General features: G+C 41.5%; 1 protein-coding gene across 1 annotated transcript in view; it reads right to left on the minus strand.

Annotated features, from left to right (window-relative positions):
- mpp7b (MAGUK p55 scaffold protein 7b) overlaps positions 1 to 13,085 on the minus strand; it is a 132,589-nt gene that overhangs the window by 54,521 nt on the left and 64,983 nt on the right. Inside the window, exons 11-12 of the mRNA XM_060905435.1 lie at positions 6,162 to 6,173; positions 4,275 to 4,313 (exon numbers count right to left, since the gene is read on the minus strand). Coding sequence (XP_060761418.1) covers positions 4,275 to 4,313; positions 6,162 to 6,173 — 51 coding nt within the window. The remainder of the gene's footprint in view (positions 1 to 4,274; positions 4,314 to 6,161; positions 6,174 to 13,085) is intronic.

Genomic DNA, 13,085 nt, shown 5'->3' on the forward strand with positions numbered 1-13,085 from the left:
TGCGCCATATTGTTGTAACTTTTTTGAGAGACCCGCCGCCTACTTCAGCGCAGAATAGTGACGTTTGTGGCTTGTTGATGACGTGTAAGTCGGATGAATGCGACCTGGCGGTTCAGACTGAAGTCGCATATGAAAAGAGCGGATAGGAATCGGAATTAGCACCACATATCCAAACGGCCTGGGTCGGATTTGAAAAAAATCGGATCTGTGTCGTTCATATTGTCAATAAAAGATCGGATACAGGTCACATATGGGCGAAAAGATCGGATTTGAGTCACTTCAGCCTGCAGTGTGAACGTAGCCAAAATGTGAAGTTCTTTATGGAAATCAGGGACGCCGTGTCATTCGGACTAAAGAGGAGAAGGACGACCCAAGTTGTTATCAGCGCTCAGTTCAGAAGCCTGCATCTCTGATGGTATGGGGTTGCATTAGTGCGTGTGGCATGGGCAGCTTACACATCTGGAAAGACACCATCAATGCTGAAAGGTATATCCAGGTTCTAGAGCAACATATGCTCCCATCCAGACGACGTCTCTTTCAGGGAAGACCTTGCATTTTCCAACATGACAATGCCAAACCACATACTGCATCAATTACAGCATCATGGCTGTGTAGAAGAAGGGTCCGGGTACTGAACTGGCCAGCCTGCAGTCCAGATCTTTCACCCATAGAAAACATTCGGCGCATCATAAAACGGAAGATACGACAAAAAAGACCTAAGACAGTTGAGCAACTAGAATCCTACATTAGACAAGAATGGGTTAACATTCCTATCCCTAAACTTGAGCAACTTGTCTCCTCAGTCCCCAGACATTTACAGACTGTTGTAAAGAGAAAAGGGGATGTCTCACAGTGGGAAACATGGCCTTGTCCCAACTTTTTTGAGATGTGTTGTTGTCATGAAATTTAAAATCACCTAATTTTTCTCCTTAAATTATAAATTTTCTCAGTTTAAACATTTGATATGTCATCTATGTTCTATTCTGAATAAAATATAGAATTTTTAAACTTCCACATCATTGCATTCCATTTTTATTTACAATTTGTACTTTGTCCCAACTTTTTTGGAATCAAGGTTGTAGAAAGAACGAGACAAAAAGAGTTACAGAGTAAAATAATTGATCCTGATTGGTCAGATCTTGTATTTCAGACCTGCAGCACAATAAACTTGAAATGTCCTTTACTCCTGCTAGCTTTCGTTTCTTAATGAATCAATCTAAAAGCATGTGATCTTAGAGAACATGGGAGAGAGTGATCCATCATGGTCTTGTGGATTTATTGTGGAAGTATTTAACAGCAATAATGTGATTAAAAAGGTTCTATTACAAAGAGAGAGACTTTGAACAGAAATGTAGCTTAATTTGAAAGAGAATTCAAAAGATGTATTTCGTTTAAAAACACCAATGAACCAAGAGTACAGACCTGAGGTACGCCTGCTACCTTTGTTTTGTTCTGTGATCCAAAAGAACATGGAGATCCATGCTGGTTTTGCAGACTTTGGAAAGTGAGTAGTCGAAGTTGAATGGAGACAAAATATAAAACAAACACAGCCAGATGCAGAAAGAAAGAGAAATGTACTTAAAAAAAACCCTGCCATGTCATATATCGGATACTATAAGTCGAGATGTATCATATTGTCTGAAAGAGGCAGATTCATACAGACCGTACTGAGATGAGGATGTGTATCAAAATCCTGTCATTTTGAAAGAGTGATTCATATCCCTGAGTCAGAGTGAATCAGCTTGAATTGGAGATGAACTGAATCATACTGAAATGTTATTGTATATGATACTGTATTCTTTTTAGTATTGTATAGTCCACTACATACTGATGTTACAGAATCCTGGGTATGACTTTAAACTGCAACCGATGGTGAGTCTCGGGTCCAGGAGGACTTGAGTATTGGGGAAAGTGGAGTTACCCCTTAATCACCATTGCTCCCAGGTCCACTCTGATCCAGAGTGGTAGCACCTGCCTGGGTTCCAGCTATGGGTTAAATAGTACATCACCAGTAAGACGCTGGCAGCAGGGCACTTTTCAGTACCATGGGGCAGATGAACCCAACAGGGTCAATGGCACACCACCAGATGGCATGTGGAAGAGCCACTCAAATGGCCAACGGATGGCATCACTCACTCGGCAAGTCAGTTGTCACTGCGGGTCAACTTCCACACCCGTCATGTCTGTGGCACTTTTGTGCACCACTTGGCATCAGATCTGGAGGTCCAGAGAGACAACACGATGGGGGCATGACATCGTTTGTCTTACCTTGCTGTGCAAGATGCTTTATTAGGAGGGGCGCTCTGGTGCAGGCCTCGTGGCCCATTCCATTTCTGCACATCCTAATGAAGCAGTCATCATTGCTAGCGATGGACGACCGACAACAACATACTGATGTGTATTGTATCATGTGAAAGTGGGAGATTCACATCCCTCGTGAAAAGAGTCATCAACTGAGTCATATTATATCGAGCCTGATTCAAATCCCATTGGCACTTTAATTAATCGTATTGAAGTGTATTGAAATGTTACTGGTTCACTGTATCCTTTTTAGTATTGTACAATACACTACATACTGATGTGTACTATAACATGTGAAAGTGGGAGATTCACATCCCAAATGAAAAGAGTCATCAACTGAATCATACTGAATCAAACAAATCAAATCGAAATGTTACTGATTCATTCATATTTCAATGAAATCTGAACTGAATCGTATTTAAGTGTATCAAGTGTATCGTATTGTCTGAAAGCTGGAGATTGACCCCTAGTAAAAAGGAGTCTCCAGTTTCCTCAGCTTGAAAAACCTGAACAAGAAACAAAAAGAAATCTTTCTTGTAAACCTCAGTGCACCAATAAGGCGGACCTAAGGCACTCCTGCTACCCTTGTCTACCTTGAGCTTGGCAGCTGAACTATATGACATCACCAGCATCGATTTAACCCTGAACTCGAGAACCCATGCAGACAGACACCACGTCCCATCCGGCAGAATCCGGTCTGGTTTGCTAAAAAAAAAGAAAAAAAAGATAATAATAATAAAGAAAAAAATGCAACAATATGAAACGATACGTCTTAATTCAAAGTCCACACAGTGCTTCTTCATGAGGTTTATCTGTCACTGGCTTCCGATAAAAATGAACGAGTGATCATAACTTATCGTTTGCATCAGCCTGTATGGTAAACCCATTATCTAGCGAATGAAGCCCTTCGGGTTGTCTTCTAACCAGACTCTGCACACTAATGCACACATGCTGCGGCTACCTGACACTGAAAACATCCAAAGGATCTGGAGAAATTGAAAAGCAATCTGGACGGCTGAACCGTCCGTTAGTGTCTTGGCTCCTGCTAGACTGCATACTGATTAAATAATCTGGTTTGTAAATACTGCCTCCTTCTTTTTTTTAAATGTTTTCCATGTCTGGACCTTATTGGGATCTGCTGATACCTTTTCCAGGTTTCTTTCGCTTAAATATCCCACCCAGCCCTTCTCAGTGACCCTTCACATTCTCCATGGCGCTCTGGGTCGTATCTGATTGTGTTGCGATGATCGCTGTAAATGCCGCTTCTGTGCTTCAAAGGCAGATTTATAGAAGAATGTTGCTACCAAAAGCTCTCCATACACGTCAAAGCATCGTGCAGTTTTCCATCACGTAGTTCCTAAACCATCGCTGCGATAAATCACAGCTTTTTGGCCTACCCCGGAATGAGCCCGTCACAAGCCGGCCACGTAGTAATGCCTTAAGCATGTTTTCTTGAAGGGGTCGCTGTGGGATTGATGCAAGCTTGGCTATCGCGCCTGTGACTGAGATTTGCTGTGGACAAGCTGACGTTTGGCCAGCGAGCAAAAAAAAAAAAAAGTAAGAGAGACTCTGCTTTACTCATCCAGTTGCCTGGCTGTTTCGCTTCACTCGTCTTGCTCGTGCTCGCTGAGGCTCTTTATCACCAATGGACCAGAGAAAAGCACCCAGTCTGGAGCTATTAAAGACCTCCAAATTAACATGAATACTCAAACCAGATCAACATAAATCAAGAACTAATGAGGCTGTCTGAGCAGCTTTGAAAGGACAAATGTATCATGAGATGGATATGTGCCATGGGGGAGATTAAGCAGCATTAAGAAGCTCTGTTGTAGCATTTTTAGTGCACAAGAGTCCAGTAAAAACTCCTTCACGTTTAAGGTAGGATTTTAGATTGATAAACAAGTGTGAAGCAGCCAGCAAGGAAGCAAGCAAGCGTGTAAAAGATAAGCTTCAAGAAAGAAAATGTTCCTTACCTATATGGATTCCATGTATTGCGACGTAATCTGCCTGATCTTGGAAGGAAAGAAAAAAGATTGCACAAATAAAAAGTATGAGTCAACAAGGTCATTACACTCTCAGAAAATAAAGTACCTTTAGGGGTACAACAGCTTGTCACCGGATCAGGACCCTCTAAGATACTTATTTGTACCATTTATATTGATTGGGAACATGTATGTACCTTTTTGGCTCTAAAAAGGTCCACATAGTTACCTTGAAGTCCGATAATGAGCCCTAGGGGGTACATTGGTGTAGACTGTACCTTGGGGAACAGAAATGGACTCCTACTGTAACTGCATCCCTATTTCTAACATTGTATTATGTAGTAAAAGAAGAAAGATTTTACACTTAGTAAAAAATTCGCTCATGTCGGACCATCAATCGTACAACCTTTGTACCTTTACATATCTCATCTCATCTCATTATCTCTAACCGCTTTATCCTGTTCTACAGGGTCGCAGGCAAGCTGGAGCCTATCCCAGCTGACTACGGGCGAAAGGCGGGGTACACCCTGGACAAGTCGCCAGGTCATCACAGGGCTGACACATAGACACGGACAACCATTCACACTCACATTCACACCTACGCTCAATTTAGAGTCACCAGTTAACCTAACCTGCATGTCTTTGGACTGTGGGGGAAACCGGAGCACCCGGAGGAAACCCACGCGGACACGGGGAGAACATGCAAACTCCGCACAGAAAGGCCCTCGCCGGCCACGGGGCTCGAACCCGGACCTTCTTGCTGTGAGGCGACAGCGCTAACCACTACACCACCGTGCCGCCCACCTTTACATATCTTTTACCTTAAATCTTTTTTTAACAAGTGTTGCCAAGCAAAACAAACCTCACCCAGCAGCACCTGTCAGGTTATGGTCCTATGAAAATCCATGACCTTGAGTTTGACATTTCAGAGTCATTCAAGGTCAAAGGTCATGGTGCCAAATGAAAGCCCGTATGGCACTTCCTATAAGTTGATAAGGGTAAATATCTGTCTACCATCAATCGTTTTCAAGTTACAGCCCTCTGAAAATCCGTGACCTTGAGTTTGACCTTTTAAGGTCACTCAAGGTCAAAGATCATGGTGCGAAATGAAAGGCCATATGGGAGTTCCTATATGCTCATAATTGTAAACGTTTGTCTATCAAGAACCGTTTTTGAGTTATAATGGAAAATATGTTATTTTGACCCAAAGGTTGACCTTTCTGGTGACCTTGACCTGATTACCCCCAAAATGTAATCAGGTAATCTATGGGCCATTGCCCAACTACCCTGAAAATTTGAAGTCATTTGGTGCACCCGTCTAGACGCTAGATTGTTAACAAACAAACAAACCACACCAATTACAATACCTCACCCTGCTTACTCCATTGCGGGCGAGGTAAATAGATAACTGTCAGAAATAGAGGTACAGTGGGAGTCTATTTCTGTCCCCAAGGTACGATTTAAACTAATGTACCCCCTAGGGTTCATTATTGGATCTCAAGGGGACTGTGTGTACCTTTTTAGGGCCAAAAAGTTTGGGTCTCCAGAGAGACCTGCTACTGAACTGCAAGGAAAACCTTCACCAAACATTACAAAAAGTGCTCCAACTTCAAAACCACTGATTGCACCTTTAATATTAAGTAGTGATGAATTTATACAACTCGCAAACACAGTACTGGTTTTATTCAGTCCTCGTATTATGTGTATTGTATAATACTGAATCAAAACTAAGTCAATGTTAAACATTTTCCAGAGAAATTTCAAGCATTTGTACAAACCCCAAAGAACGGAAATTCTACATATTACTCTTTTTTTTAATAGTGGAAAATTGGAGGTGAGCAAATGAGCCGTGACATGAATGAAAGAATGAAAGATTACCTTCCTTATCGTCTGTTCAGCATGAGTCAAAAAGACAGATCGTTTACATTTCAAGACAAAAATCAAACCTATAATTCATTTGTAACATAATGAGCAGCATTTTATTCAAGACGTCACTTAATATACAATAAGACAAGTCAAATAAATAATGAACACTGACATTGATTAATATGTATTGCATCATTGAATGAAAAAAGTCCACATAATTACGCATAAATTAAATTACATCATAAATGATAATGAACTGAATTCGGGTGTCAAGGCTGTAAATGTTGGAACCCATTTTTGAGACTCATAATAATCAATCAGTTATACTACAGCGCTGTTTATTATTATTATTATTATTATTATTATTATTATTATTATTATTATTATTATTATTATTATATTGTAGTTCATTAAACTGTAAAATAAATTCCACAAACCTCAGAGTATAAATTTATTTCATGAAAATAATTAAAATATTTTAAATGATATATTTTTGGAGCCATAGAACTTTCTATTTTCTGGAAATTTCCACTGATAAGAGTGCATTCAGTCGGAGTTGACTTTGGTGTTTGGACCCCTAAATATGAAATGTTGATTATAAGAAAATAATAATAATAAAGTCAGGGACCCTCTGGCTATGCTCCAGGGACCCCTGGGAATCCCCGGACCCCACTTGGAGAACCACTGCTCTATGCAGTAAGTAAGTAAGTAATGATATACAACATGGTGTGCTCTTATAGGAAATTAATCAACGTCATGTTGGTGTGATATGGCTGATGTATTAGATTATTCTCCTATAACAGCACGTCCTAGTCAAGTTTTTTATTCCTCTTATCTTATATTCCAACAATTACCATTGCAACACATTAATGAACGATGCTGTTGTAAAACCTGCATGAGACAAGTTAATTAACAGTTATTCCACGAACTCAAGTTGTACATGAGCTGATAGCTGACGAGGCGCGTCGCACTGAGTTGTCTATAAGCCAAGTACGACGAGATTGAGTGGAATAACTGTTTTATTCTATCCACATTCACTGGATTGTGAGAAACAGAACATTTTTATTTATATTTTTTGCAAATTTGACAGGAGCAATTTGTGAAAAATGTGATAATGATAATTCTTGAAAAATAAAAAAAGATATGTTCTTACCAGCATATACTTTTATTCCATATTTTATTGCTTTTTTTATTTTTTGTGGTTTTGTTTTTGAGTTGAGTTTTTATTTCGTCCTTGGTTGTTTCAGCAACAAGCTCCGCCATTTTGTTTTTCTCTACTCACGGTATATGAGCTGATATCCTAGTAGTAGAGTAGCCAATCAGAGTGCACGATTGCTCATATCCAGTGAATGTGGAAAGAATAATTCCTGTTATTTCTTGCAATATGTTCTGTATGTACAGTGGTGCTTGAAAGTTTGTGAACCCTTTAGAATGTTCTATATGTCTGCATAAATATGACCTAAAACATCATCAGATTTTCCACAAGTCCTAAAAGTAGATAAAGAGAACCCAGTTAAACAAATGAGACAAAAATATTATACTTGGTCATTTATTTATTGAGGAAAATGATCCAATATTACATATCTGTGAGTGGCAAAAGTATGTGAACCTCTAGGATTAGCAGTTAATTTGAAGGTGAAATTAGAGTCAGGTGTTTTCAATCAGTGGGATGACAATCAGGTGTGAGTGGGCACCCTGTTTTATTTAAAGAACAGAGATCTATCAAAGTCTGATCTTCACAACACATGTTTGTGGAAGTGTATCATGGCACGAACAAAGGAGATTTCTGAGGACCTCAGGAAAAGCGTTGTTGACGCTCATCAGGCTGGAAAAGGTTACAAAACCATCTCTAAAGAGTTTGGACTCCACCAATCCACAGTCAGACAGATTGTGTACAAATGGAGGAAATTCAAGACCATTGTTACCCTCCCCAGGAGTGGTCGACCAACAAAGATCACTCCGAGAGCAAGGCGTGTAATGGTCGACGAGGTCATAAAGGACCCCAGGGTAACTTCTAAGCAGCCGAAGGCCTCTCTCACATTGGCTAATGTTAATGTTCATGAGCCACCATCAGGAGAACACTGAACAACAATGGTGTGCATGGCAGGGTTGCAAGGAGAAAGCCACTGCTCTCCAAAAAGAACATTGCTGCTCATCTGCAGTTTGCTAAAGATTACATGGACAAGCCAGAAGGCTACTGGAAAAATGTCTGTGGACGGATGAGACCAAAATAGAACTTTTTGGTTTAAATGAGAAGCATTATGTCTGGAGAAACATGGTGGTGGTAGTATCATGGTTTGGGCCTGTTTTGCTGCATCTGAGCCAGGATGGCTTGCGATCATTGATGGAACAATGAATTCTGAATTATACCAGCAAATTCTAAAGGAAAATGTCAGGACATCTGTCCATGAACTGAATCTCAAGAGAAGGTGGGTCATGCAGCAAGACAACGACCCTAAGCACACAAGTCGTTCTACCAAAGAATGGTTAAAGAAGAATAAAGTTAATGTTTTGGAATGGCCAAGTCAAAGTACTGACCTTAATCCTATGGAAATGTTGTGGAAGGACCTGAAGCGAGCAGTTCATGTGAGGAAACCCACCAACATCCCAGAGTTGAAGCTGTTCTGTACGGAGGAACGGGCTAAAATTCCTCCAAGCTGGTGTGCAGGACTGATCAACAGTTACCGCAAACGTTTAGTTGCAGTTATTGCTGCACAAGGGGGTCACACCAGATACTGAAAGCAAAGGTTCACATACTTTTGCCACTCACAGATATGTAATATTGGATCATTTTCCTCAATAAATAAATGACCAAGTATAATATTTTTGTCTCATTGGTTTAACTGGGTTCTCTTTATCTACTTTTAGGACTTGTGTGAAAATCTGATGATGTTTTAGATCATGTTTATGCAGAAATATAGAAAATTCTAAAGGGTTCACAAACTTTCAAGCACCACTGTAGCAGCTATGAGTATAAACAGTCAGTCCCTCATCATCTTCTCTAAAAACCTCACAAAATGTATCATCATCTATCCAGAAGAATTTCAGGAGGAAAAAAACTTATTGAGTGCCACAAAGTGCTGATAGTGGAGACTCCTTCCATAAACTGCATGTAACATGTTTTCTTAATCTGGTTATTATTAGGCTTAGTTTATGTGCAATATTTTACTATAGTCCGTGCTGTTACTGTAGAAACGATCACTTATTATAAGGAGTGCATTAATATCAATCAAGGAGCCGTAACTATTGTCAAAGATGCTGTGATAGAAAATTAATCAAAAGCTTCTGATCTGAGAATTCAGCAGCGATATAGTAGTAGGCCTGGTTTTATCTGGATGGTCTTGTATTGAAAAAAGTCACCCAAGGTTAAGTTTCCATATGACACACACACACACACACACACACACACACACACACACACACACACACACACACACAGCTGGGTCAAAATACAAGGTCACATCGATGCCAGATGTTGGAACTGAACCTCTCCTTACTTTAACCGCCTTCTAAACAGCGCAGCATCCTTTCATGAACTCCAGGTGAAGTAAGATGACTCGAAGCGATTCGTAGCAAACCGGTTATTTCCAACAAGCCACCATAGCCACTTCATTACAGTCGGATGGGTTTGAATGTTCGACTGCTCGCTCTGACCAAGCCCACACACCATGAGCTCTGGCCTTCCAGTAAGCCTTCTCCTTCCGTGACATAAAACCATGTTCTTCCTCGTCTAAAATAATCCCGTTTTCTCTTTTCTGCTCATTCCCTCTTTAAAGCGCGCATCCCGCACGAGGCCGTCTATCATTACCATGTTTACATCCAACAGGGTCAGGAAATGACAGAGCAGCCTTGTTGAGAGGTGTCTGGCTGTGTTTTCACTGCGTTATGCCCGTGTTTGCTCTCTGTCAGGTTCCAAATATAGGAATATAGGATGTCAAAATGCCATTACTGGCAGAATGATTACATACTGGGGATTGATGGATGAGGTGGCTGGTTCTTTTAGATTTCAGTGACAGATAGCATCGATAAACAAGTCATGAGAACTCAGGAAAAGTTCTTTTTATATATATATATATATATATATATATATATATATATATATATATATATATATATACACACATACATACAGTGGGGCAAAAAAGTATTTAGTCAGCCACCAATTGTGCAAGTTCTCCCACTTAAAAAGATGAGAGAGGCCTGTAATTTTCATCATAGGTACACTTCAACTATGAGAGACAGAATGGGGGGAAAGAATCCAGGAAATCACATTGTAGGATTTTTAATGAATTAATTGGTAAATTCCTCGGTAAAATAAGTATTTGGTCACCTACAAACAAGCAAGATTTCTGGCTCTCACAGACCTGTAACTTCTTCTTTAAGAGGCTCCTCTGTCCTCCACTCGTTACCTGTATTAATGGCACCTGTTTGAACTCGTTATCAGTATAAAAGACACCTGTCCACAACCTCAAACAGTCACACTCCAAACTCCACTATGGCCAAGACCAAAGAGCTGTCAAAGGACACCAGAAACAAAATTGTAGACCTGCACCAGGCTGGGAAGACTGAATCTGCAATAGGTAAGCAGCTTGGTGTGAAGAAATCAACTGTGGGAGCAATTATTAGAAAATGGAAGACATACAAGACCACTGATAATCTCCCTCGATCTGGGGCTCCACGCAAGATCTCACCCCGTGGGGTCAAAATGATCACAAGAACGGTGAGCAAAAATCCCAGAACCACACGGGGGGACCTAGTGAATGACCTGCAGAGAGCTGGGACCAAAGTAACAAAGGCTACCATCAGTAACACACTACGCCGCCAGGGACTCAAATCCTGCAGTGCCAGACGTGTCCCCCTGCTTAAGCCAGTACATGTCCGGGCCCGTCTGAAGTTTGCTAGAGAGCATTTGGATGATCCAGAAGAGGATTGGGAGAATGTCATATGGTCAGATGAAACCAAAATAGAAATTTTTGGTAAAAACTCAACTTGTCATGTTTGGAGGAGAAAGAATGCTGAGTTGCATCCAAAGAACACCATACCTTCTGTGAAGCATGGGGGTGGAAACATCATGCTTTGGGGCTGTTTTTCTGCAAAGGGACCAGGACGACTGATCCGTGTAAAGGAAAGAATGAATGGGGCCATGTATCATGAGATTTTGAGTGAAAACCTCCTTCTATCAGCAAGGGCATTGAAGATGAAACATGGCTGGGTCTTTCAGCATGACAATGATCCCAAACACACCACCCGGGCAACGAAGGAGTGGCTTCGTAAGAAGCATTTCAAGGTCCTGGAGTGGCCTAGCCAGTCTCCAGATCTCAACCCCATAGAAAATCTTTGGAGGGAGTTGAAAGTCTGTGTTGTCCAGCGACAGCCCCAAAACATCACTGCTCTAGAGGAGATCTGCATGGAGGAATGGGCCAAAATACCAGCAACAGTGTGTGAAAACCTTGTGAAGACTTACAGAAAACGTTTGACCTCTGCCATTGCCAAAAAAGGGTATAAAACAAAGTATTGAGATGAACTTTTGTTATTGACCAAATACTTATTTTCCACCATAATTTGCAAATAAATTCTTTAAAAATCAGACAATGTGATTTTCTGGATTTTTTTTCTCATTTTGTCTCTCATAGTTGAGGTATACCTATGATGAAAATTACAGGCCTCTCTCATCTTTTTAAGTGGGAGAACTTGCACAATTGGTGGCTGACTAAATACTTTTTTGCCCTACTCTGTGTGTATATATATATATATATATATATATATATATATATATATATATAATCATCTCATTATCTCTAGCCGCTTTATCCTTCTACAGGGTCGCAGGCAAGCTGGAGCCTATCCCAGCTGACTACGGGCGAAAGGCGGGGTACACCCTGGACAAGTCGCCAGGTCATCACAGGGCTGACACATAGACAACCATTCACACTCACACCTACGGTCAATTTAGAGTCACCAGTTAACCTAACCTGCATGTCTTTGGACTGTGGGGGAAACCGGAGCACCCAGAGGAAACCCACGCGGACACGGGGAGAACATGCAAACTCCACACAGAAAGGCCCTCGCCGGCCCCCGAACCCAGGACCTTCTTGCTGTGAGGCGACAGCGCTAACCACTACACCACCATGCCGCCCTCATATATATAGAGGGCGGCATGGTGGTGTAGTGGTTAGCGCTGTCGCCTCACAGCAAGAAGGTCCTGGGTTCGGGGGCCGGCGAGGGCCTTTCTGTGTGGAGTTTGCATGTTCTCCCCGTGTCCGCGTGCGTTTCCTCTGGGTGCTCCGGTTTCCCCCACAGTCCAAAGACATGCAGGTTAGGTTAACTGGTGACTCTAAATTGACCATAGGTGTGAGTGTGAATGGTTGTCTATGTGTCAGCCCTGTGATGACCTGGCGACTTGTCCAGGGTGTACCCCGCCTTTCGCCCGTAGTCAGCTGGGATAGGCTCCAGCTTGCCTGCGACCCTGTAGAACAGGATAAAGCGGCTAGAGATAATGAGATGATTATATATATATATATATATATATATATATATATATATATATATATATGGTGGTGTAGTGGTTAGCGTTGTCGCCTCACAGCAAGAAGGTCCGGGTTCGTGGCCAGTGAGGGCCTTTCTGTGTGGAGTTTGCATGTTGTCCGCGTGGGTTTCCTCTGGGTGCTCCGGTTTCCCCCACAGTCCAAAGACATGCAGGTTAGGTTAACTGGTGACTCTAAATTGACCGTAGGTGTGAGTGTGAATGGTTGTCTCTGTTTATGTGTCAGCCCTGTGATGACCTGGCGACTTGTCCAGGGTGTACCCCGCCTTTCGCCCGTGGTCAGCTGGGATGGGCTCCAGCTTGCCTGCGACCCTGTAGAAGGATAAAGCGGCTAGAGATAATGAGATGAGATATATACATATATACAAGTAAGGTTACATTTTGCAAAATTC

Source organism: Neoarius graeffei, chromosome 23 (genome assembly GCF_027579695.1).
Source record: "Neoarius graeffei isolate fNeoGra1 chromosome 23, fNeoGra1.pri, whole genome shotgun sequence".
In the NCBI taxonomy this organism is placed as follows: domain Eukaryota; kingdom Metazoa; phylum Chordata; class Actinopteri; order Siluriformes; family Ariidae; genus Neoarius; species Neoarius graeffei.